The 27,202-nt window shown below is 43.7% G+C and overlaps 1 protein-coding gene across 6 annotated transcripts; it reads left to right on the top strand.

The window, feature by feature from the left end:
- Positions 1-1,501: 1,501 nt before the first annotated feature.
- map3k7 (mitogen-activated protein kinase kinase kinase 7) lies at positions 1,502-27,076 on the top strand. 6 transcript variants are annotated; one of them, XM_079339990.1, is made up of 18 exons: positions 1,502-1,712; positions 3,415-3,534; positions 3,612-3,722; positions 3,892-3,957; positions 5,039-5,084; positions 7,886-8,024; positions 11,352-11,480; positions 12,465-12,589; positions 14,028-14,158; positions 14,884-14,965; positions 15,188-15,321; positions 15,407-15,554; positions 16,884-16,964; positions 20,163-20,230; positions 22,868-22,967; positions 23,627-23,688; positions 24,613-24,728; positions 25,981-27,076. In XM_079339990.1, exons 2-18 carry the CDS (start codon positions 3,442-3,444, stop codon positions 26,159-26,161), a joined length of 1,812 nt encoding a protein of 603 aa, XP_079196116.1. In that variant the 5' UTR covers positions 1,502-1,712; positions 3,415-3,441; the 3' UTR covers positions 26,162-27,076. The 6 variants fall into 6 exon arrangements, with proteins under 6 accessions (XP_079196116.1, XP_079196115.1, XP_079196114.1 ...); XM_079339989.1 differs by having other exon boundaries at positions 1,502-1,733; XM_079339988.1 differs by having other exon boundaries at positions 1,503-1,906.
- Positions 27,077-27,202: the final 126 nt, after the last annotated feature.

Below are 27,202 nucleotides of genomic sequence, written 5' to 3'. Positions count from 1 at the left end.
AGCAACAAGATGAATTTCACAGGTTAAGTTGATGTATATCTTTACCATTCAAACCCACCATGGCAAAGTCATACATACAGTAGGCCTACTTCAGTCATTAAACTAATGCTTATGCTGGGTCAAGGACAGTTGTCCAATTAACTTGCCAAATCATGCTAACCGTAACTCAACTTAAATGTGCATGTAATCGTAATACTAGTGATCCCATACATTCCCAGGTTAGACGACTCCACACAACAATCTGATCTGCAAATGTGCTGTGTGCCTCTTGCATGTTGCACGACAGTTAAATATAAACAACAAAATCTGCAGGTTTTTAATTTAGGAAAAAATTCCAGCCCAGGAGAAATTGAAAATTCTTCAGGATCACTACTACATTTGTAAAACAATCAGCTGTTTCACATTAATTAAAGAATCAACTTTGTCCTTTGAAATGTCTGTAATTGTAATAACACATTTCCATAGACTAATCCCGGGAAAGATTCCCGAATAACCGACCCATACCGTCCTACTTTTTGGGACCCTACCTTTGGGGTGCCAAGAATATCGAGCCAACTCTAAAAGTTAGAGCTAAACACAAGTCTGTTGATTGGTCAAAAGAATCGTCACTTCCCGTCTGACAACAGTAAACAAAACCCTGGTGTGTTTAAATACACAGCCGATTGTTTAGGTCTGTTTATTTCTCCTCGCGGCACACAACCTTCACTGAAATAGAGCTTGATTGAGTTTTGTAATAAAGAGCCACATGTGGCTCTTTATTACAAAACTCATGTCAGTGACAGAGTAGATGAACTGCTGGGTGTCTTCCAGCGTTGGTTTTGTTTGTGTCACGTTTTTCTTCTTTGTTGAATTTATTAGTGAGCGGTTAGCTGTTATCATGTGATACTATTCAAAGCTGATGCAGCTATCGGCATCCAACTTACACGGCGGCTACCAAATATGGCACGGGTGGCTGTGGAAACACAAACGGGATCAGGCTTTACTGAACCAAACCATATCAAACTGTACCGATCTGTACCGGACTGCTGTGTGGAAACAGGGCTAAAGAGTGCTGAACAAAACCAAACGGGGCTAAAAGAAAAGGCACTGAACCAAACCAGACCGCTTGGTAGAAACTGGGCTTAAAAAAGGGTGCTGAACCATACTGGAACACTTGGAAGAAACGGGAATAAAAAAAAAAGGGGTACTGAACCAAACCGGACCGCTTGGCAGAAATGGGGCTAAAAAAGGGTACTGGACACAATCAGACCACTTTGTGGAAACAGGGCTAAATAGGGTACTGAACCAAACCGGACCACTTGGTAGAAACAGGGCTAAAAAAGGGTACTGAACCAAACCGGACCGCTTGGTAGAAACTGGGTTTAAAAAAGGGTACTAAACCAAACCGGACTGCTTGGTAGGAACAGGGCTAAAAAAGGGTACTGAACTAAACAGGACTGCTTGGTGGAAACGGGGCTTTTCATAGGTTTGTGTTGAGTCCGGACAGTTTAGGAGTGCGCGCACACTTCCTGATGGAGCTGCTGCTGCGGAGAATAAAAATACACTCCCAGCAAGTCAGCTAGACGAGTTCAGAAAAAAGTTATGTCTGTCCGTCAAGTTGATGTAGAAAGAGTCCTTTTAAAACGTGGATGTTATGTCTGTCCGTCCATGAGTAACCGGAAACACTCCTCATGTCCAGAGAGCACGCGCCGCTGACAAGTCAACTGCGAACGGTTGGATTGTTGAAGCTAACGGTAGCTAGCTAGAGTTAGCATCCAGGCCAGACAGCTAACGAGAGCTAGCTGGAAAAAAACACTGCAGGCCTTTTGTAGCTTGTCATTACCTGTGTGCATGGTAATCTAATGGTAGAGTTAAATCATCTCCAGCGCTAGTTTGTGGATACTTTCTGCATGTAGTTGAGTTTAACGTAAGTGGAAAGCCAACTTTTAACACTCTGAGATGTCAGTTAGCATCTAGCTAGCTGTGTTAGCATCACAGGAGCTGACAGAAAGATAAAGTTAAGAATTTATGTTTAGTTTGACAGCTCACGACGGAGTCAGAAACTACCTGCTACACACCTGAGTGCTTTAACATGCTCCTAAACTGAGATTTTATTGTAACATAAATATGTTATAATGACATGACTTGACAAGTTGTCGCATGTTTGTGCTCCTTTTTGTCTGTGGTTAGCTTATGTTGTTGTAGCTTATATACCTTCATTAATACATATTTAGTTTAACCCTGGTTATTTCAGTATATGATTTCCAACACATCATACACACACAATCCATGAACAAACAAAAACAGGAGGGAGAAAACTAACTACAGCCTTCTTAATATCTGCATCGTGTTTACGTTTCCCCTTTCACAAATGACATCAAATATGACCAAAACAATCAATTACAGGAATCTGAGTGTTAAATATAAGTAATAAATTACTAATTTCCCTGTGACTTGTTTTGTAAATATAGTTTTAAATAGAGTAATGTCTGTGCAGCATTTTACATGATAATTTAGACTTCAACAGTTTCAGTCAATATACAGAAATTGAAATACACATCATAGTTTAATTTCAATAGCGATTTCTCATGAAAACAAGGTAATCAATAAGATTGAGTGATACTGAACTGTACATGCACCTTCTTCAGTGTCCCTCTATATGAGGTTTCTAAGTGTGTATGTTTATTACGACTTGAAGATATGTTGCTTTAATTTGATATTTGTTTTATCATGGGGTCAAAACAAGAATTCTTCTGCATCCAAGATGACTCAAATGTCCTCACTACCAACATGCACATAATGTTTGAGCCAAAAAAAAGTAATTCAAAAAAATATTCCCTCCTATTAATGTTGTCGTTTGTGGTTCAGTGGTGTGAAGCTCATTGTTCATGCTCTACAGGTTAGAATTCAAATGACAGAAACCATAAAGGGACCGGCGGAAACTGCTGTCTCTCTCCTCTGCTATCTGTCAGCAGGGAAAAAACATTTGTGCATCTTTGCGAGTTGCCTCAAAGACTTGACAAATGTGGGCATATGTCAACCTGTGAATCTGAACACTGTGTAGTTGTTTAAGTGCAGAGATGAGACTGAGGGCCTGTGTGAGCACTCTTTCCAAATGCACAATATATTCTTTGTAGTTTTGCTGCCTATGGATTGTGTCTTGTACCCACATCTTCTCTGCTCCGTGTCTGATAGGGACGGGCGTGCAGCACTTTTATTTCAGCACATAAACGCTTAACGCGAGCACTCTTAAACGCAGCCGGCACTTTTCAGCCCTGAGAATCGTTAGGTGGACAACACAGGTCCTCAGTCTGAATATGAACTTAGCTTGTTCCTGGAGTTTTATGTTGAGGTGAAGATGTTTTTAGAAGATGTTTTGAGCGTTACCACCCTGAATTACACTTTAATATTTGTATTCTATTCTTCTCCTTTCAGTAAATTACTAGCTGACGTTGGCTAGTAATGTCTCTGTCGTTACCATCCGCTGATATAATCGAAACACCACCTGGATATCCGTTTGAAGAAATTAACTATGAGGATATTGAAGTTGAAGAGGTGGGCTGTGAAACTCTTTGTGTGGTAGTCCAGGAACATGCAGATGAGCTAAACTAATGTTTACTTTCTGTCTTCAGGTGGTGGGGAGAGGAGCCTTCGGGGTTGTTTGCAAAGCCAAATGGAAAGGCAAAGATGTCGCGATCAAGACTATCGAGAGCGAGTCGGAGAGGAAAGCCTTCATAGTTGAGGTATGGATGGATCTGTCATTACCAGAGTTTTTCTAACTGGGATCTTATGAGACAGTTTTGTGTCTTAATATAGCGGGAGGGGGGGGGGGCAGAGATATTTGAATACCTTAGGTGTTGAACTTCAGCCGTGCAGATGGAATGGAGTGAAATGTTTCCTCTTTGTCTGCAGCTCCGGCAGCTTTCACGTGTGAATCACCCCAACATCGTGAAGTTGTACGGCTCTTGTCACACTCCGGTAAGTCACAGTTTGAATGTAAATGTTATACCAAAGATTTCTTAAACGTTTTGGTGTATAAATGACTCATAGGTCCAACACTTTGTTAGCCACAGAGTTCAAATGTTGGTCATGGATGCAGCAATTGAGGACGTCAACATAAGATAGCTGTTTTCTGTTCCTGCATTTTAATCGTCTGACGATATAACGAGTTGGTTCAATAGACAGATCGTCCTTCAGAGGTGACGCCATTGACAAAAACAGTGTTTTAATTGCATAGAAAAACAGAAGCTGCAGGTTTACCATGTCCTTTATCAGTCTGTTTGATGTTGTCATTGTGTGTCTAACTCTAATAAAAAAAACAATCTCTCAACCTGATAAGTCCATCTAATTGTTGTTGGCTAAGATGACCGCTGTGAGACTGCTTTGGTTTAAGGCTTCACTTTGCAAACGTAAAGCTAATCTGCACGCATTTGTTTAAACCTTCTTCAGTGAGAACATGAAATGATGGAGGAACACTCAGCTGTATGTTAAATATAACTTTGGCGCTTTGAAGAGAACAGCGTGCTGACTCTCTCTGAGTTTAAAACGTCTTTTTGTTGTCAGACACTGAGAATACCAGTGTGAGCTCATCGCCGGCAAAAACAAGGACTTTGTGTGGATGCTGTTTATTCTCCAAAGGTGAAGCGCCGACGTTCAGTGTGTGAGGCGCCGCATTGATATGCTGGTGCGAAATGCAGAGAGATGTATTTTTTTTATGGCGCAATGATCTATCTTTGCAGTCTGAACACCAGTGCAGCTGCAGCCATCACCCGCTGCTCACCACGTGACGATTTAAATTCACCCGCTTTCACAGACACTGAACAGTGTAGACTCTGCTAACCCGAACACAGACTGCGTCTTATGAACCGGTGCCTCTTCCACTCTGAAGGGTATGGTTGGGCCATCCACTCAGGAACCTTTGGAACATTTTAGATGGAGTTCAGAAATACTAGTATTCCCTTTAATCACACTGAGTCAACAGTCACGATGTCTTCGTTTAGTCTCGTGTGTTGGTTTCTGTCTTTCTGGTGAGTTTAATGCCAGTTTCTTTCCCACTCAGGTCTGCCTCGTCATGGAATACGCTGAAGGGGGCTCATTGTACAACGGTGAGTGTAGAAAACTCAACGTTTTGTTCCACTGTGATCTCAGTGAAATGACCTCAGCCTCGGAGAGACACGAGAAGCTGCCCTGTTCACTTGACCCTCTCTCTGTTTGCATGTTCAGTCACTTGTCAAGTTCCTTTCTGTGATAGTCTCTGCTCAGTTCAGTGCACCGCAGCCTCATCAGTCCCTCAACACTTTGAAGTTCTACTTTAATGACTTTTCAGAGACACAGTCTGTGTGCCAGCGTCCTGGAACCAGACCCCGAGATGTCACCTTAACCTCAGTGAATCGGGGATACACTGCTGAAAGATAGGCGTGTCTTAATGAATAAGTACCAGTTAGGCTTATTGCTAAATAATACAAAGTGATTACTCTGGTGCCAAAATAGAGTCAGCACACAGGGAAGAAGTTCAGTCTAAGTCTAAGAATGCTCCTTTTCATCGCAATGAGGTTCTTGTTTTTCTTCCATCTAAAATGATGTGTCGTCAGTGCAGCCTGTAAATCAACATTTTCTATGGGGAAGGAAATGTGATCAGTCAGATGATCCAGTGGTTAATTTTGATACGTGAGATCCTAAAGAGTCGACCCCAGGCCCTGTGGTCCTGATTCTGGGTCTAAATGGCTGATTGGTTCAAAAGTTCTCAGAGTGTGATACAGTGGATTTCTTCAGCGTGCAGGCATGTGAAAAAAGTACTGGATCAAAGAACAGCCTCTGAATACATTCACTGAAACACTCTGTTGTTTCAGAACAGAAATGATCTTTTTTTTTATGAAAGAGGAATATGCTTCTTTCACATGAAACATCTATCACAAACAACCAGACTATTGAGGAACACATGACTTTTAGCTCAATGAACAGGACAGTTGGTTAGTGTGTTTGTGTCTTTATTGACGTGCGTTTGCTTTTGGAAAAAATAGTTGGGGGGGGCTGACAGATAAAAACCCACGACAAGTAAAAGTGAAATATTCAGGCTGTTTACGTTCACACATGTCGCTCGCCCCAGAGGTTTCAGGAGTCTTTTATAAAAGTGAATACGCAACAAAAGAAGAGGTAGACCAGCAACTCCTGTTTCACTGATGGAGTCTGGTATCTTTGTAAAAGAAGATGTTTCATTTATAAGTCTTTCAAATCCCATTCTTTATCCAAATAAACATCTGTCTCTGCCAGGACAATTTATGAGATTTAGTCAAAAACTACAAAAACATGGGCTGACTCACATTGCAATATTTCAAACAGTTCTGCTGTTGCACGCTGAAAAAATTTACTAGGAAGACCTCTGAAACTTTTGCTTAATTGTATAAGTCATCTTCACCCTAAAATATGTTGAAAACATATTATGGACCAGGTTTGAAACTATCAAAATGATTATTCAAAGAGGACATGTTCTGAAAAATCCACTTTTCCACTTGTTTTTGAACATTTATTTGAGTAACCTGAGTGTCTCTGGACCAACACAATGTGAAATAAATCCATCCAGTCCTTCGTTTGTGGTCTGTATAAGTCTTACAACACAGAGAAATGCTCTGTTTTAAATGTGCTCTCCTTGTGATGTCACAGTGGGAGTCCCCTCCCCTGGTGTCTCCACCAATCAGAGAAGGGATGTCTGTCTGGCACACTCAGGGGGCTCATTGCATTTAAAGAGACACACACATCGAAACGGAGCGTTCTCAGAGAGCTGGTTTCTACAGGGCCACAAACCTCCTCTGCTGCTTCATTCATGTTATATTGTGACCACAGCACAGATGTTTGACTTAGAGATCAGGCGACTTCTGGAAAGGTGGAAAAGGGTTAAAATATGTCCTCTTTAAATAAAGTGGTTTTAGATCTTGTCAAACCTTTGTGATCGTTTGTAAGCTTGTGACACATTGAAGGTAAATAACTAATAGATGTGTCTGTTCACATATCAGCTTCTGTACTAGAAAACAATACAAAGACAGACCCAAGTAGAGGTGAACTCTGATGAATAATCAATATTTAATAATCTACCTGAAACATTCATTGAGGCTTTTATATCTTTGAGTCTATGAAATGAGCCTGTCGTGAGTTTGGATAGACATCAATATGTGACGGGCCTTTAGCTACTTTCAAATAAAAACCTTTGCACAGAAAAGAATACATTTACACCAAGAATATTAACTGTGTACAACATTCAGACTTCTCTAACCAAATGAATTCACAACATTGGTCTCACTTTGTGAGATGCTCTGTGAGGAAGGGGAAGAAGTCCCCCATGATGATACATCTTTAATCCACAAACTAATTAACACCTAATTCATGGAGGCCTCTGATGGAGACCTGCCTTTATTTGTCAAAGCAACGCCGCGCTTGTCAAAGGGACTGGCCTTTTATTTGAAGCTACACATGCAGTTAGATTATTCTCAAAAACTCAAAGAATATCTGAAGGTTAAACTAAAGAGTGCACAAGTGTCTCTGTGTGCTTTCCAACACATCTGTGGTTTAGATTCCGTTCAGAGCTCCCAGTTTTTCCAGGAGCTGATGCCCACATTTTGGAGCTCTCTGATGTGCTGCACGATTCATGAGTACCTCTCCTCTCCAGTTACTGACTCTCTTATCAAAGTGACTCTCTGGGAGTGATAACGTGCTCCCATAACTTTGATGTCATTCAGTGGCGTTGTGAGTGTGGTCACTGAACGGTGAGTTCTCAGTGGAGTGAACTTGTCAAAGGAGCTATGTGAGCGATGTCGTCGGCCCCGTGTATGTGTACGTGTTCGTGTGACTGCCTGCTTCCTGCGGGACTTTATTGTCTGTGCTGGTGGTTGTGACTGTGCTCTCTTGTCCACAGTGCTGCATGGTGCTGAACCCCTCCCCTATTACACTGCCTCCCATGCCATGAGCTGGTGTTTTCAGTGTTCCCAGGGCGTGGCCTATCTCCATGGCATGAAACCAAAGGCTCTCATTCACAGGGACCTCAAGCCACCCAAGTATGCTCCTCCTCACCTCACACTCTCTTGTCTCCTGTTTCACTGAGCCTACAAAGTGCCTTTTACCTTCCTGTATTTATTTAGAACACTTTAATGATTTAAAAAAAACACTTCCCGTGTGTCACTAGACAAGTTCAGTAAGAGTATTTAATTAATTGTATTTTTATGCTTAACACTTTTCATTCTTCTTCTCACTTTCTGAATGTTTTTTTTCTTCTGTTCCTTTAACTTATTTTTACGTTGACAGCTGTGGCTGAAAACATGATCTTTTTATGTTCAGAAAAGATTTTGTTTATCTGGCTTCACTCAACCTGACTAAGGAGACTGTGGTTATCCACCTGATAGGCCAACACAGCTTCTTACAGCGCATTCACACAAAGGGTTAGCTATATATAACCACTATAATCAGAGTCTGCTGCCACGTCTAACAAAATGCTATCAGAACATGATCCCGACTGAAGTAACCAGAGCGATCCATGAGAACCAGCAAATCTGAATGCAGCAATTAAAGAACCAGTCTGTCAGATATCTACTGAATTAAAATGTAAAATCGTGTTACTCTCTGATCAGACATGAAGAAAACATGCTGTGTTAAAGTTCTGTCTTCTCTTCAACAATCCAGCAGTCAGTATGTCCTCCTTCTAACTTTAGATTCTGCTCCTGAATACTCTGGATTTGTTTGGACCAGAGAAGGGAGACGGTTTTAAGGCCCCCCCCACACTGTGGTTTTGGACGCCCCTCAGTTTGTCAGATATGAGAGCAGTTATCAGGTCAACAGGTGTTGCAGCGATGGAAGCGGGCAGTGGAACTGCTTCAGATAGAAGTGATTGTACCCGAGCTAAAAAGCCTCTGCATGTTTCTAATAAGCTCCAGCAGCAGAAAGCTGCTCAGACTAGGATCAATGTTGGAGATGATTTTAAACATGGAGAGAGGTTAGAACACAGAAAGCTTTACAGAGCGATGCAGAGCTGGCTAAACACTGAAGCTACAGTGTCAGCGACATGGAAACCTGTGTGAGTCGACTCTAGAGAGGAGGGGGGAGACAGCTCTGTAATGTTTTGAATTTGGACTGCTGTGTAAACACTGGGTGTCAGAGTTACATATTGCTCCTGTAAGTCTTACAGTGACACTGAGTTAGCTGTAGTGCTCAGCAGATCTGATTATAAACTCATGTTTCATCCTTTAAATCAATAATGTTTTCATGTCTGACAGTTAACATCAAACATAACAAAAGCAATAAGAACACCAGTCTTATGTCTGAAACAGTCTCGTCCCGTCTTCAGTTTGTTGGATATAAACTGTTAAACATGAATATCTTTCACAATCATTATTTATGAATTTAATAAAATCATCTCCGCTCACAATGAGCTCTGTGATCAAGACATCTGATTGGTCAGTAAGCAGAGTTTCATACATGTTGAACTTTCATCCAGAATGTAAAGCTCAACAGTGTGTTTCAGGAAGCAAAAATCCTGTTCATTTTCTCCGTATCAGATTTGATTATTCGCCATAGTGTCATGAACATCACAGGGGAAACTGACCACGAGCGACATGAGTGTGAAACGTTCATGCGTCTGTAGGAGACACCGACATCAACCGTGTTTGAAGAAAAACACGGTTTATTTGTGACCTAGAGGAAAAAAACTACACTATAAACCTAGAGTGTCACGGCAACATCTGTGATCGGTGGAGCCTGATGTTACCATGGAAACATATACCGCCCCTGTCAATTTAGGCTGCTAACGTTAAAAGTTCCTGGAAGTTCAACATTATTAATAACAAAGACGGCACAAAGATAAATGTCGAAAGAAGGACGCTAATCGTCTGTTGGGTCTCACTGGATTGCAATGTATTGTGGGATGTGTAGTTTTTCAAACATTTTGTTGAGCTGAGCCAATTGTTTTAATGTCACGGGTGTTTTCTACCTGTTAAGTTTAGTTTCAGGATTAAGAATTTTTTAAAAATTCAAAGCGGCAGAATAAGTGGCCAATCACAGTTGAGCTCTATCTTCTTAGATTATCTGAAATATTTTGTGGATATGACCGTTTTAAAAGGGTTGTCGTAATGCTTTGAAACAGTGTTCTGGCGTCTCGCTCAAAATAAACAGAACACAAAGCAACACTGGGCCATCACAACACTTGAGGAGCAGCGCTGTGTTATCAGTCTGAACGCGCAGTGACATAGTGTTATGGTGTTGCTGAGGGTTGTTTACACTGGCTGAGAGAAAGCTCCTGGCAGGACTCCGTGGGAATGATCAGCTGCTCCGTTTCCTACAGATCTGTTGTGGAGTTTCTAGGAATAACAAGGTCATGTGCATCGTGACAACCTGTCAGCTCCGGGTTATTGGACAGGAAACTATTCCGAGTACTCTCTGCTTCATGATTCTTCCCAGAGTTAGTCAGCAGCGGGGTTGTATGAGGCACGTATGAACCGTGGCTTTATAATAGATGACGGTCAGGTTCTGCCCTCTCTGGAGAAGACAACAAGGTCGACGGCAAAATGAATGTTTGACACCTAAAGAAGCCATCCTAATCCGAAACAGTCCTCATCCGTTTAAAATATTCGACCGCTTTACCTCGCTGTCGCTAAGCCCTTTATTTCTTCAGAAACTTTCTCAGCCTGACATTTTTTTTTTTCTACATTTACTGCAGCTTAAAGCGTCAAGCTTTGTTAGCTCTGGATTGCTTTAAACGCACAGTACATCAGTCAGCCACCAGGGGGCTCTCAATCTCAATCTAAACAAAAGACGAAGTCAGAGCTGGTGGGAAATCATGGGAGTGATTCTCTCCGCTACCTCCAACTCCACCCCTGAAGAAAAATAAATCTGTGTTGGCCTTGTCAAGACGAACGGGTGAAATCCGACCTGAGGAAGAGGACGAGCTCACGTATTTGAGTATAACATACGTGATGTTTTTATCTAAGCAGAACAAACAGAAAGAGCACAGCAACTTTCAGGACCCACTCCTGCTTCCTTATGTAGCGGCCTTTGACGATCCTGCGTTTCCATGGCAACGATTAACGTGGTGTTTGACATAGCGGTTTTGCTACCACAACGCGACACATCGGACAGACCCATTACAACTAAAAAATGACCAATTTTTCTGGCTTTGATAACTGTTGGAAATACTTGAGGTAGTTTAAGTACAAGAACAACATGTTTATTTTATTTTAATTTGTTTCTATATGTTAGTGTAAAAACTCGACACATTACAGCTTTCAATGAACAAGCTGACAGAGACGTTTTGAAACGTGCTCATGAAGCTCTGCACAAACTGAATCCTCATCAGCTCTTCACCGGCTCCGTGTCTTCCTCTCTCTCTGTCGCAGTCTTCTCCTCGTGGCAGGCGGCACCGTGCTGAAGATATGCGACTTTGGAACAGCATGTGACATTCAGACCCACATGACCAACAACAAAGGAAGTGCAGCGTGGATGGCCCCGGAGGTATTCGAAGGCAAGTATGAGCGGCACTCCAAGTAGTGGAAGAACTTTGGATGCCTCTTTCTGTCAGAAGTGTTTTTTAATTAAAAAAAAAAATCTTCATGTGTGTCCACTCGGATTTCTGCTAATGCCCACCAAGATCGGGCTCTGTCGTTTCCTCCATGCTCTTTCATGACACCCGACTTTGTTTTTGCCACATTTCATGTTATTAGCACCTCAGCGCTCCCAGCATGGAAGCATTAATTCTTGATTCATCAGCAGCGGCCTCACTCATGCTGCGTTATAGATGGTCGTCTCCCAAAGCATGTTGGGAAGATGAATGGAGTGATGCTGGTGGCTTTATTTCCCCCGGGACACGACGGCGTACAATTTGTGTTCTCACTCAGCCTAATGTATTTCTACATGATGAGACATGTTCTTGGCAAAAGGGGGTCAGGAGGAAAAATGAATTAAGCTCTGGTTATTATCTTGTTTTTGGAGGCATCTTAAAAGCCTCCAGCGCAATTAAACATCTCACTTCTGCCCTCTCCATGAACTCCTCACAACTCATTTGCATCAGTGTGAAATGTTACCACAAGGCCTCAGCGCAGCAACTTGTAATAGGTGTGTGATGTGCACTTTAATTCAGAAATAATAGGCTTGGTAATCAAGCAACAAAGGAGCTATTTCCTGATCAAGATTGCTCCTTATTTTCATCCTCTGCCCTCCTGTGACAGGGAGGAAGAGATAAATGCTGCTGCGCGTTCCCAGGCACTCATCTTAAATGTTCCACTGAGAATGAGCTTTTCTCAGTCAGTCAGCGATGTCAAACTGAGCGTTTCTCCCGTTCGAAAGGGACCTAAATGTTGCTGTGTGTGTGTGTGTGTGTGTGTGTGTGTGTGTGTGTGTGTGTGTGTGTGTGTGTGTGTGTGTGTGTGTGTGTGTGTGTGTGTGTGTGTGTGTGTGTGTGTGTGTGTGTGTGTGTGTGTGTGTGTGTGTGTTCTTCTGTAACTCACAGGCAGCAATTACAGTGAGAAGTGTGACGTGTTCAGCTGGGGGATCATTCTCTGGGAGGTGATCACTCGCAGGAAGCCCTTTGATGAAATCGGAGGACCGGCTTTCCGCATCATGTGGGCTGTGCACAACGGTGAGTCACCAGCTGTGTGTGTGTGTGTGTGTGTGTGTGTGTGTGTGTGTGTGTGTGTGTGCGTGTGCGTGTGTGTGTGTGTGTGTGCGTGGAGCTGCAGGTTGCACAGGCCGTGTCAAACATTCAGTCACTGTGAGTCCTCAGAAGCGCCCGCCCTGCAAGGAATGTTGGGAGACTGTACAAAGTGAAAAGATTGATTCCTCTCGTCTTAAACCTGGGCCTTGTTTTCACACTTTTTCAGATTTTCTTGATGAACTTTTCGAAGTCGAGTTCTTCAGCAGCTGTATGATACACGCAGCAGAAGCCTTTGAAGCAAATGCACCCAGTCAAAGTCTGATCACTGGAACCTCTTCCTGTCACAACGAGTGTCTGACTACATCTCAGATTCTTACATAAGCACAAACAGCTCTTCTCACAGTCAAAAAAATAACAACTTTACCACACAGAACAAGGGAGCCGCTGATTCACTGCCACAGCAGTTGTTCCAGTCTGCTGCTTTTCATGCTGATTTCATGAACAATGACAATTTCAGCAAAAAAAAAACAAAAAAACATTAGTTCTCCAGGAAGTCTTGAGGCCCTGACAACAGTGACGTAAAGACTGTGACCTCATCTCCTTTAACAAAGAGCTCTCTCTCTCTCTCTCTCTCTCTCTCTCTCTCTCTCTCTCTCTCTCTCTCTCTCTCTCTCTCTCTCTCTCTCTCTCTCTCTCTCTCTCTCTCTCTCTCTCTCTCTCTCTCTCTCTCTCTCTCTCTCTCTCTCTCTCTCTCTCTCTCTCTCTCTCTCTGTGTGCAGGGATCCTTTCTGAACTGTTCACTCTCTGAGCCTGTCATGGACTCAAACAACAACTTTAAGGGCTCACATTTCATTTGATGAAGAATTGTTTGTGGGTGTCGTACGCGTACTCAGGAGAGGGGACAGAGGGGAGAAGACGGAGCGACTGACGACCTGTGTAAGGAGCCACAGGTCTTCAGCCTCCGTACTCTACCCCCCAGACTGTCCACGCCCCTCGTGCTCACGCTTTAATCACAAGCACTTCCCCTCATCTTTTTTCCTCCAGCCATTACAGCCTGTTTAATGGCTGCTGGATGAACCCAAATACGTTAAGCGTGTGACGTTAGGACTCTTGATCGAGATCACGGTTCCTCCTTTACAGTGTGGCAGAAGAGAGCAGCTTTAAGGCTTCTTCAGCTGTGCACTTTAATTCATCCCACAGATGGATGGAGGACAACACTAATGGGACGCTTAAAACCCTACGGGACAAGTTTGATGTTTAACACCTGCCTTCGTCATCAGTATCCGGAGGAGTGGGAGACGGAGGGGATTCAGCATAAATTGCCTCTATGTCTCTGCTTCTCTGGTGGGATGTGAAAGTGATTGGTTCCCCGTCTCCCTGCGAGCTAATACACTCTTCTTCTTTTTTTTTTGTCTACATTCAGGGACAAGACCTCCTCTAATCAAAAATTTGCCCAAGCCCATTGAGAGTCTGATGACTCGCTGCTGGTCCAAAGACCCCTCTCAGAGGCCTTCCATGGAGGAGATAGTGAAGATCATGACTCACCTAATGAAGGTAATTTGTAATCACACACACTGTGCGTCTTCTTTAAAAGGCTTTCATTACACTGGCGTGAATAAATCAATAAACCTGAGCTAATCCAACAGAGAAAATAAAGCTGTCAAACAGTGCCAGGAAATGAGCCCCTTCAGGTCCTCCGTCCATTCAAGCCTTTCTTTGCATCGGCAGCATTTTCAATACAAAACCGATCGACTGTTTGAGCGCCGAGCGTCCTCAGCAACGACCTCATCGTCCAAAACCAAATCACAGCGAGCAAATTCACACCTCAATCTAACCGTCACTAACGAGGGGAAGAGAAGAGAAACGAGCTGCAGAGAGAAACGCTCTGAAACGGAGTCAGGGGACACCGGCTCAAAGAGTGCGTCCACGAAGTAACCGTCTCGTCAGTCATTTAGATGAAGTGGACCTTTAATCAGAATGTTGAAATGACGCCTGAGAAAGTAAAGTTGCGATAATCAAGTATGATAAACAGGATGAAGCCTAAAATACAAGATTGTGTAATTGTTCCAAATACCAAGTCAAGGTGCAGATTTGACTCTGAAATGATGAAGTTCAAAATGTTGAAGTAGAAGCCTTTTAGTTTTTTGTTCTTGTGTCAGAGCAGTGTCCAATCGATGCAGAGCTGCATCAGGGTGTTTGTTTTTGTGTGTGTTTTTTCTGTACGTACTGTAAAATCTCCATCAATGCAGGATAACTCGCCCATTCTCTCCGTCTTGCAGTACTTCAAAGGATCTGAAGAACCCCTCCAGTATCCGTACCAGTATTCAGATGATGGACAGAGCAACTCTGCAACAAGTACAGGTACAAGAGTCTCCTTGCAGCGCTCTCTTCCACCAGTACACACAGTTGATGGTAGAGCCACACCCAGATTGTGGTGCTCAGGGGTACACGGTCTGGTTTAAAGTCAAGTGTAGTTCATGGTCATGAAAATGTACCCAGTGTTTTGACTTTGACCTGATGTTAGAGGACAGCTGATATATGATGAGACTTATCCACGTACCTGCCGCGCTGCCTCTTTTGGAGAAACAGGTTCATACGTGGACTACACCGGCACCAGCACGAGCAACAAGAGTGAAGTAAACATGGAGCGCAGTGATTCTCAAGGAAGCAACGACACCATCAAGATTACACCTCAGTTTGCACACTTCAAGCCCAAGGTAACTCTGCTCTTCATCTCCAGAAGTCATCTCAAATGAATCCTCAGTGTCAGCGACCGTGAAGGTGTTGCGCTCTTTGTTTCAGGGAGACCCGCTCAGGACTCTGCCTCTGTCCAGGGGGGGCAGCGTTGAGAGCCTGCCCTCACGGACTCAGTGCCTGGCGTCATCTGACAGCAAAAGAATGAGCGCTGATCTTTCAGAGCTGGAGCCCAAGATGCCATTCGCACCTTCAGGTAACGCCCCACGACACACAGCACAGGACAGGACGAGGAGGCAAACCGGCACGCTCCTCCTTCTTTAGTCTAAGAACCTTTGAGCAGGGCAGCAGGGCATGCAGCGTTAGCTTCAAAGCTCCTCCCCACTCTTCAGTGTCCGATTGTCTTGTACAAGCAGTTGAATCACTTTGAAGTTTACAAACAGTGAGCTGTTAGCCGTCTCCCCTCCTGTCAGGCCTCTCACAGGAAGCAGCAGACTAACCTGTGCTTAAAGAGTGACATCAACCCAGAAGATCTCCATGTTTACGTTTGATTGATGTCTCGAGTGTTCCCGTGTTCTCAGATTTGAAACCAGTGCTCCTCACCTCTGGTAAAGCCGGGTGCTGTTGGAATGGCTCAGCTTTAAAAACACGCTGTGATGTTTGCCCTTTAAACTTTCACGAGAAGTTTGTAGCGTTCGTCGCTGACAGGCTCCGATTGTTACTGTAAGTGTTGCACAACATTTGAGAGAGGGACACGCTCGTTTTGAAACCAGAAACAGCTGAGCCACGATGCAGAACACCCGAGTGTCTGCTCTACTGATTCCACGATCGATTAGTTTTTCTGCGCCGTCGGACATTGTATTTGCTTCCAAAGTGACCATTTGAATCGCTGAAGAACAAAACTACAACCAATCCAGGGAGCAGTGGAGCAGCTACTGTTATAAATGCCTTCATGAAGATGTGTGGTGGCTTTGAAAAGAGCGATTCAACGGCTGCTTCTGGTTTAAAAAAGAAGCATCTTTGTCTTATATTTAGAGCTCCTCTCTCTACGCAGCCTTCCTTTAATGTGTTCAGGCGCTTACAATAACAATCCAAACCCAACAGTGACTAAAACGAGCATTTTGAGCGGACATCTGTTTGTTCAGGAGCTTTTTTACTGAAAGAGGACTTTCATCGACTCTGCTGCCTGAAGAAATCTACCGGAGTCATTCCAAAACCTAAAGCACCAAAAAGGAAATAGTTTAAAACAAAGGTTAGCTTTAAAATTCCAGAGTTCAAGCAGAGAATAAAGTTTGTTATTCATGCATCCCCACACTGTCTCATAAACCTTTGACCTGAGCAGCGTCGGAGCTGAACGTCTGCTGCTGTTTGTGAAAAGAGAAAAGAAGCGTCAGCCGGCAGTGTTCCCCTCTCTGCAGCGTCTTCAGCCGATGGTGCATGCTGCCCTCGCACCTACCATGTATGCTCTGCATGTCCGTAGCTCACAGCTCCAGACCGGCTGTGGGCCTGCAGTCTGCCTTCAGCCTGCATGCTTGTCGTGTCTGCAGCTGTACGTGTGTGTGAGTGTGTGTGTGTGTTTTTGCAGCAAATCCCGTGTTTAAACGAGGCCACCGTAAAACAGCATCATACGGCACCATTCTGGACATTCCCAAGATCGTCGTCACAGGTACCACTGGACCACGGGGCTTCATGGTGGCTGGGTGCAGCTGGCTTTGCTGAGCCCGTGGGTTGCAGTGCTCTGACATGGGCCTTCTTAACTGTGGCACTCCAAACACATTTCTATTCAAATACTTGAAGGTGTTTTCAGACCAAAGGTTGTTGTATGAGCTGCACAAAAACACAATTAGGTGTCAGTCCAAAGACAAACAGGGAAATAACACAAACTCAGGGAGCACCACGCTCAGGATCCGTCAGTGTGGAGGTTCATCTGTAACAAACTCCAGGTTCTTTGTCTTGCAAATAGACCAGAGAGAAAACATCATTTCAGACATTTTACAACAGCACAAAACTGTTTGCAGACTGATGCTAGGTGACAGACGCCCAGGAGCGACACAGCTAACACAGAGCGCAGGAAGTGGGCGTCCACGGGAGAGAGATAACAGCTCATCAAAGTGGGCACAGGTCAGCCTCAAGTAGCTAAATAATGCATGTTGTGATTTTCTTCCCTCATATCTTAAAGAGTAAAGCGGCCTCATTCAGGGGAAAATGTCTTCTAAAAAAAGGATATATTTAAAGAATCTACCGGTGAATGAGGCTGAAGTGAAAGACGAGCAGTAACGTTTGTTCAAGTTGATTCTCTTTTGGTCTGAAGACATCTTGTGAATTATCTGGACAAAAGAAGAGAGATATAAGTGAGCTTGTTTTGGAGTGACACACGTCAGAGGTGTCTCATGTCTCTCTGTCCTCTGTGGTTTTCAGTTGACAAGCAGAACATGAGTTAGTACTCTCATCTTGTGTCATCTTTCACACACATCACAAATCGGGTCCCTACTGAGGAACTTCTCCTGCAGGTAGAGGAGCCGTCATCAACTCTTTTTCAGATTGTTATATTTGATCCGATGAGGTGACACAGATGAGATGAGCTCCTAACTCATGGCCCTGTCCTCTTGTCATCACTCTGGCTTGGCTGCAACACATCCTGGGAGGAGGGGGGGGGGCTGGAATCAGAGCACCACCACTACATCTGAGCTCGTCCTTGCCTTTCACGCTTAGAGGACGTAGAAAAAGCATGGCATCCCCCCCCTTTCCCTCTTGCTCTCTTTACATCCATTAACTTTGAAAAAAGTCATTTTGATTAATTCCCCTCACACTGAGGGTCAGAGCTATTATCACGAGCAGAGATACGGGTGAGAGGAACGGGGACGGCTCTGGATGTCGCTGAAGACTTCTACTCTGGAGCCGCGCGAGCGAGCGGCTAATTTAATCCAGCGTCTCAGTCAGTCAGCTGGTGCATGTTATTAAAGGCAGGGCACTTATCACTGCATCGGCACACCTGGACGTCAGGCCTCTGGCACAGCTCATAAATCACCTTTAGCCCTGAGCTGAGACGCAACACAAATCGGCGTGTGTGGGACATCCTGAGTCTTAATGCAAATGAAAGGTCATACATGTATGACATGAAGGAAAAGCTCATTGGCTCCTTCAAAATAATAAGTCAAGCACGACTCCTGTCTGTAGCTACTTTCACTGCTGCACCCAACACTGATAAGTAGGATCCAATAAAGCTTCTCTGAATACTCAAAGACAGCGAGAAAAACCAAAAAGACATTTAAACAGAGTGAGGCTGACGGGCCTTTCAGATAGGATCAGTGGGTGCATTGTCTCTGCACGAGATGGAATCTTTGAGCGTACCAGTGTCCTCTCACATCCGGGTTCTCCTCCCAGTTAGATCTGAAAAGCCCCCGTTTCCACCAAGAGGTTACAGTTTCATCACGACACAGTCAAAGTTTGAATTCAGATAAAAATCAACACAAAGAAGCAACAACAACAACAGAGAGAGAGAGTGAAGCTCCTGCAGACTGGGTGTGCTCTGTTTGTAGGTGTGTGTTTATAGCTGTGTGTTATTTGGTGTTGTGTTTTCATAGGCAGGGATGGGGTTCGTTCATTTTTATAGATCATGAAACCATTAACAAGACTCCCCGACGATCCTTTCAGCTTTATCGTCCCTCGAGGCGATGCCCAGGTGAAAACAAACATATGACACACAGGCTCATGGACTTAGAAATGAGAAACAACAAACACTAGGAACAACATTAAAAAGATGAAGAAAGAGTTCATCAGGTAACGACAGGAAACTGAGAATGGATCAAAAGCATCCTCATTACCAGAATAACAGCCATCATCAGTCATCACTGGAGCTCAATGGTCCTTACTTGTCTTTCATAGAACAGTATGTTTGAATTGTAGTTGTTGGTTTTCAGTGGAGAGGGAGGGTCTCAGGTCAGAGTCCAACTTTAGGAGAACAACATGATCAGAAGAATAGTTCACGTTTCTCAACATAAGCTAAACAGTTATTTTGGTCCAGTGTGTTTAAAAGTCATTTTAAAGGCCTTGTTTGAAAGCTAACCAGCTTTTATTTAAACACAGACAGTTTTCAAAATGAACTCGCGAGACTTGCTACCAAGTTTGGACATAAAAATAGAATGTTATGTGACAGGATCCACGTGACTAACAGTCTGGATATGTGCGCTCAAACGTTTGAAAAGCTTGGAACTGGATCGCTCTGAGGGCTAGTTTTGATCCCCATCCCTTGCCGTAGACGGAGCTTGTAGTTGTCGTAGAACAGATGTTTTAGACCAGTGAACCATTGTGATCCTTTCTCCATTCAAGTTTAGGAATACCAAAACTCACCAGCACTTCATGAAGTTGTGATTTCATAACTACAAGTATCATGTCATTTACATGATGACACTTGAACTTTACTTGTGGCAGTTTTATTCCTTCTGTCAGAATGCTAAAATAAAAAAAATCCCTCATTCATATTTTCAATCCAAGAACTCACACTTGACTTTTTCCCCCCAAATAATACAGAATATATATAAAGCTCTTCTCTGGTCAGTTTCTGCTAATGACCCACCCCTCATACTCTTCTGTAAGACTACGAGCCTGCTGAAAAAAACTGGAAATAATTGTTAAAAAAAACCCTTGACCTCTAACTCAGCCTGTCTGTCAGTGAGAAACTGTGATGAAAACTCTTTTCTTTTTTTTTCTTTTTTTTTTACACTGTCAGAGGAGATTTGTTTGTTTAAGTGTGGTGGTCTCAGGCCAGGATGGCCCGCAATTAAACACGAGCACCAGTCCTCCACGTCAGCTGTCCCACAGATCTCCTCCTTCTTTCTGTCATTCCTGTCCGTCCTGTCCACAGCAACGTGTGAGCCGCAGAGACGTCGCTCTGTGCAGGATCTGCCCGGCATCGGCACAGAGTCCGGCCAGGTAAGAGACACACACACACACACACACACACACACACATACACACACACGCACACGTTTTCTTCATTGCTATGACGAGTTAATGCTGCTCTTTGTAACTGGTGTTAAATTATGTTGGAACGACACAGTCCATCAGTCGGTGTTTGAGGTACAATAAAGAAAAGTCCTGAAGTCAGGAAATGGGCTCGTGGCTCTGCTCTCACTTTGCGAGTGCGTGCCGCAGTCGCACGACCCAAAGTGTCAAACGTGGCAGAAAATCATGCAGCTGATCGGGGCTGTGGTCACTGCACGGCTGTTTACGTGTGATCAGGATATTTGTGTTATTAAAATAAGTAAAAGTCAAACATCAGCCTGAACTCGTACAGTCTAACTTTAGTCATACGCTTCAGTCCAGTGCCCCCCCCCCCCTTTAACATAAAAATGGCTTTGGGACCCCTCACACATTAACAAATACATTATCTGTGTGTGTGTATAAAAAAAACATACGGACATAAACATCCTTTGCTGTCTAATATCTGTATTTGTAGAATTTATCTGAGAGAAAAACTGCAACATTCAACTGAACACTTCAAGATTTAAGTGACGGCCCCGCGTCCCTGATTGTCTTTTTCTTTTTTTCAGTTGTTTTTTTTGTTTTTTTAATGAAAAGCACAGCGTCTTCTCAACAAGTGCTCTGCTGTTCTCGTTCTGCTGCTCCGACTGCTCAAGTTTAAAGTCTTTCAGCAGGCGGTGTTGACGTCACCAGCGCTCTTTTAAAAATGTCTCATATTCATCGGATCTTGTTTTCACATCCTCTTAGCTCCGTGTCTGCTGTGCTGGCAAACCATCTCAAATATAAAACATGCAGTGAAAAGCAACAGAGCCGTGTCGGTCATACAGCGCCATGTCAACAAACTGTTGTCATGGAGACAGGACGGACGTGCAGCTCTTTTCTGCCCAGGAAAAAACGCCAGGTGGACAGGGACTTCACATAGATATACAACATAGAGCATTTGGTTTGGTTTTCATCTTTTCCCCAAAAAACTTTTCGCTCCTCTCCGTCATTGCGCCGCTCCAGTCAGTAGTTCTCTCTCTATGGACTCATACAGCTAACCTGATAAAGGTTGCTGTGTCAGCTGAGCATCTTTAAATGATACATTTTCATAGATCTACAAGCCTGATTAAAGGTCTATTCTGATAAATTTCCACAGACCTTATCTGGTGAAAAGAATCCATTTAAGAAACGCTCATTATCATCTCCTGCTTAAAGGGACTTAAATATTGCTCCAGCTAAAAACTAACAAACCCCTAGGATTAAAGCTTCGGTGTTTTCTTCTTTAATGTGAGCTTAATGAAGCATCCACTGTCTCTAATAAAGAAAACAAACTTCTTTATCTACAGATCATTTCAAATGAAAAGATGAACTCCACACGACCCCGAGCGCACTGAAACGTGTTTTTACTCCAGTGTTTGACTGAAGCCGTGTGTTTTTCCAAACACATTTGATGCGTTCTTTGTCAGCAGAGAAAAAGTCCCAGACGGTGACGTGCGTTTGATGTGTCAGCTCGGAGAAGATGAGCGTTGGAGCAGATAACACGCACAGCTTCAGACCAGTGTTCTGAGCTCCCAGCGTTTCTCCTGCTCTCCACAAACACTCGTCCCCATTAGTGTGGTGCTAAAGCTGCAGTTCATTCAGAGTTCAGCATGAAGACTGAACAGCTTCACAGAGCTGTGACACACTCATGAAGAGTTTGAATGTCACCAACATCTAATATGAACTCCTGCATACAAGACAAAGGACTTGAGTATTCATCCTTTCCATTGGCTTGGCTTCAGCGGAGACTGTCCCTGTCAGACGGGAGAGGGGGGAAGACGTGACGTCAAAAAAGCGGACAAAGCAGCAGAGTCGGCTGTACGATGACACAATGACAATATTTCCTGTGATGTCTACGTGTAGTTCAGCTGAATCCCACTCGCAGTCTGTCTGCGTTCATACATGCATACAGGTCCTTCTGGAGATAATCAGAAGAACGCTGCCTGTGTGAAAGTCCTGCTTCTGTTTCTGATGCTTCATTTCTCTCGTACGCCTCCCTCTGGTGAAATAATTGTAGATGTAAAAGTTTCAGTACATTTTGATACTGTCAGTCGTAAAAAATAACTCTGGATGGTACCAGCTGACTCCCGAGGCTTTTAAACAGAAAAGTTAAATTCCCTTTGACAGACTATTTCAAAGATGCAGTAAAGGTAAACAATAGTGTTGTTATTGTAAGAAGCGCTAGCACTGCTAGCCTTTAGCCCTCCCTGCAGGTGAACATCCACATGGCGATGATGTTTGACGATGTCGTCGACCGAATGCGACATCTTTAAAGTAGTTCTCAATGAAAGTTTCACCTCTTTATCTACAACTTTCAAAATCATTTTTTAATATTTTAATTTTTGTCGTCTTCTTTTCAAGCGAAAGCATTCAGAAGTATCAGCAGTAAAAATGTGTTGTTGTGTGTTCAGCTTCGACTTTCATCGTCCATATTTCATACATGAGCAGACCGCTGTAGCTGAGTGATTTTGAGTGCGTCAGGATTATTTAACATGTCGCCTCTCCAACATTTGTAATCTCAGCTGACGTCCCTGTTTCTTGACCGTGTTTGGTGTTTTCTTTCAGGGGAGCAGAAACAGCAGCCGCTCCTCCAGTCCCAGCGTGAGGATGATGCCCGCTGACAAGACGGGCAGCAGGGGTTACTTCTCCCCCGATGACCCCGCAGGTACCAACGTCAGCTGAAACACAGCCACGGTGGAATGAGTGAGACAAAAAAACCCAACTCTGAAGTGTTTATCAGAGCAGCTCTTCACCTGGGCAGGTCCTACGTTAGTAAATCTGCACATCATCCAGTCGTTTCCAGGACATTATGTCCAGAGAATCTGGGCGCCCGAGCTGGCACGATAACTTTAAGTCACTGTGGTAACCTTGGTTCTCTGAGTAGCATGAGTGGGCTGTCTCCAAGCCTACAGACTGCATGCTTTCAGTAACATGATAAAAGTAAGCTTGTATTGTTGATGTGGGACTTGAACCTACAGCTACTGCGATCAGCACTATAGCTTTCATACATGGGAGGAGCAACGTAACCGCTAAGCTATCAGGCAGAAGGAAGGATCCATTAGTTCAGCCTTCGCTCTCTGATGCAGGAACGACCAACACCACAAGTAAAATAGATAAACAGATAGATGATGTCTGAAACAGAACCAGCATCAATGTGGTCTCTACTTAACAAGATGTCAGACTGCACTGGGACCCTGGATCAACAGTCCGGCTCTTTTTGTTGTTGGTTTGTGGTCAGAAGAAGCAGAGGAGGCGGTCAGCAGGAACGACCTGCTGCTTTACAATCTCACCCGTTTAATGTCTGTCTTTGTGCTGTTCTGTCAGACACCAACGGCTCAGACAACTCCATTCCCATGGCTTATCTGACCCTGGACCACCAGCTGCAGGTACGTCAGCCAATCACACGGAACCAACCATATAGACTGGTGTAGTTTTGAGTCCTAAAACCAGGAAGTGAGTTAGCATTTTAGCGCTGTGGTTCTAACCTCTAAAAGTCAATGGGGATGTTGAATGGGTTTGTGTTTAGACGTCTGAAATAAGGTCTGTAGTAACACAAGCTGAAGAGATGTTGACTTTTTGTTAGACGTTTTGTTAAACTACGCTAACTAAGACCCCACTTGTGACTTTTAAAGTTTTTACGCGAACTTTAAACGGCGGTTGCTAACGAGTAGCTAACTGAAACTACAGTGGTTGTCACAGACATTAAACGTCATCACGCTGGGAACTCTCTCCCTAATCCTCCTTACAGCCTCTAGTCATGTTTTTCAGAACTCTTGCAAATATTAGGTTAATAAACAACTTATTAAGCTAACGTTTAGCTATCTTGTCAAATCCACTGATTAGATCGATGAAGCATAACGGTTGTGACGTCATTATAAATCGACCGCGATGTAGTTCGTTAGCGCATAACGTTAGCTTTTTACTTCTCTCGGCTGCGTTAACTCTTCAAACTTCATATAAATGATGTTCATCTGTAAAGATTATCCAAAACAGCTACACATCAGAAACGTGTGTTTGACACAGAGCTTATTTTCTGCAATGATCCAAAATCCATGCAAAAATCCCATAGGCATATTTTTGAAGGCACCACCGACGCCATTTTTTTCGGGTTGGCCTACAAAATACGTCATTACTACACCAGTCTATACACCTCAGAGAGTGTTTGCTTGAATCGTTGTCAGGTATAAAATATTCTTGAAGAGCTTTGTAATGTGCTGAAGCTAACGTCGTCTTGAAACCATAAGCTGAAGGGTAACACCCATCCATCAGAGTGTTTGTCTGTTCTCCACTGAACTCTGCTTCATTTCCAGCCTCTGGCTCCCTGTCCAAACTCCAAAGAGTCCATGGCCGTGTTCGAGCAGCACTGTAAGATGGCTCAAGAATACCTGAAGGTGCAAACAGAGATCGCCCTGCTCATCCAGAGGAAGTAAGTCCAGCTGCCCACAGCAACGTGTTCATCTGCTGGGGGGTTCAAGAGGCTTTTTGTGTAGACTAAATAATCTAATTAACTCAGGGCTTTCTAATTAATTAATCACATTTTCAGTGCATCACAATATTTGCCCAAAAAAGCAACACTTCTCAATCTGAATGGGTTTTGGTGGATAAATGCATCAAACTTCTCAAACTGTTGGATCTTGTTTGAAATAGTTTTTCTGCACAGCAGTTGGAAAGTTGGATCACACGTTGCTATCTTTTGCACATTTTCTAACCTCTCATCTTCTACCGCTAACAGTGGTCTACAGTCCAGGGAAATCAATTTAGTGAGTGAATTTGTAAGTTCATCAGACGTTGAATTACTAATGTTGGTCCTGAAGGTCAAGTTTAGACTGCAAACGCTTCTTGTTTGTACTTGTGGCGGAACTCGCCCGAAGCTAGCGCGAAGCAATGACAAACAATTCTGCACCATTTCTGAGGCAAACTGTGATTAAATGCCTAAAAAAAAAAATGAACACGTTATTTTCTTGTAATTAATCAATCGTAACCAACGTGTTAAAGTCCCACCCCTAGTTTAGACACGAAGTGAGTGAACATCCACACTGAGCTAAAGACCTTAAAAAAAGGGAACGAGCATGTTTAAAAGTCCTGAACAACTGCTCATCTTATACTGAAAATTTTGACTCTTTTCTCCTTTTATTTTGAAATGAAAAGATCGAAGGTGACAACGTTGACTTAATCATCATTTGACCAGTGAATGCTGACAGCCCTAATAGAGTGATATTAGACTGAAGGGCACACACACACACACACACACACACACACACACACACACACACACACACACACAACATGAAATGTTGATATACCTTCAGATGATTATACGAACATGTCAGACCACTGGCACACCTGACTCATCTTCAGAGGAAAAAAACTGAAGACTAGAGTAATCATCAGTTTAGAAACTGTCATGTGTCTTTGGAGCAGAGACAGCCAATCAGGAGTCGACTTTTTATCTCGTAAGAACAATCAGAGAGCATTTCCTTGTGCATCACACATTATAATCTGTTTGTAAAAGTCCTTGTGTGAACACAGAACAACCCTGAGGTAATTATGCGACACTGGAACAAGTCAGTCCGTGATGATGCAGAACAAACACGTATGTTGTGTGAATGTTCTAAGACTTAACAAAAGCAATCTGTAACCAGAGGATTAAAGTTTCCTCCTGCCTGTGCTGTGCGCAGGAAGGAGCTGATCGCTGAGCTGGACCAGGACGAGAAGGACCAGCAGAACACGTCCCGTCTGGTTCAAGAGCACAAGAAGCTGCTGGAGGAGAACAAGAGTCTGTCCACGTACTACCAGAAGTGCAAAAAACAGCTGGAGCTGATCCGGGTGCAGCAACAGAAGAGACAGGGGACGTCCTGATGAGACGGAGACATTCAAACTCTTACCATCATCAGCTCTACAACACTACGCCCCGCCCATCCCCAACACACATACACACACACACTTTGACCCAGCTTTGTATAGAGACCTGCACTCTACTGTGTCCTGCATGTCCCACCGTAGACCCTCCCGTCTGTCCTGCAGGAAGATGATGTCCTCTGAACATTTGCACATCGTCACAGAGTTTCATGTGACCGCAGACCAAACAATCAGTGCTCCCCCTGGTCCTTACCCCGGACCCTGCTGCTGCGCCCCGGGACGGACCCTCAAGCAAATGAGTGTGTGTGTGTGATTTCTTCATTTAGCTCAGTGTGTGTCTTCTCCTCAGCGGCTCACAAACACACACACACACACACACACACACGTCGTCCTCCAGAATGTGAAAAGGGGGCGTCTCAGCGAACAGTGTGAATCTTGTGCAGACTTCTGAGAGCAGCGAGGATGTTGGAAGCGTTTTCTGAAGCGTGTGTGAGGAATACCCGATATGCAAAACACAGACACCCGTTGAATCCACATATTTATCTCCAGCTTTTTTTAATCGTGAGCTTGAGACGCGCTTCTTTCAGGTGTTGGATATACTCCGTTCAGGCAGGGATGTACTTTGTGTCTGACATTGGGAAAGAAAAAAAAAAAACCCTCGGTTTTTTAGTTGACGAGAATGCTGCGTTAGAGGAGAACTCCTGCTATTTTAAATCCTGGGGCCTTTTTTTGACTTATCCTGGTCTCAACGACTCTCACTGAAGCTTTGTGGAATTTCTCCCGTCTGTCGCCATGACGATCTGTAATTGGCTGCGACCTAACCTTTGTGGTGAAGTCTCAGATTGTGAAAGGATCCCCACAGAGGAAGACCTTTTTGTCACAGAGGAGAGTGATTTCAATCAGAGTCAGCAGACGCTGCTTTATGTTGGACGAGTTGGTTGTGTTATTATTGTGTGACTCTCGGGGCCATAAAGTTCCATCTAAACGCATAACACAAACAATCAAAACAATCATGCAGGAAGTGTCCTTCATATTTTCCTG

The sequence above is a fragment of the Symphodus melops genome (genome assembly GCF_947650265.1).
Source record: "Symphodus melops genome assembly, chromosome: 1".
In the NCBI taxonomy this organism is placed as follows: Eukaryota; Metazoa; Chordata; class Actinopteri; order Labriformes; family Labridae; genus Symphodus; species Symphodus melops.
The sequence above is the reverse complement of the archived record's forward strand: the minus strand, read 5'-3'. Positions and strand labels throughout refer to the sequence as shown.

Coding starts and splice junctions, on each gene's coding strand:
- map3k7 (XM_079339990.1), top strand. CDS start 3,442: ATGTCTCTGTCGTTACCATCCGCTGATATAATCGAAACACCACCTGGA. Junction 3,535..3,611: donor AGGATATTGAAGTTGAAGAG/GTGGGCTGTGAA, acceptor TTCTGTCTTCAG/GTGGTGGGGAGAGGAGCCTT. Junction 14,159..14,883: donor TCATGACTCACCTAATGAAG/GTAATTTGTAAT, acceptor TCCGTCTTGCAG/TACTTCAAAGGATCTGAAGA.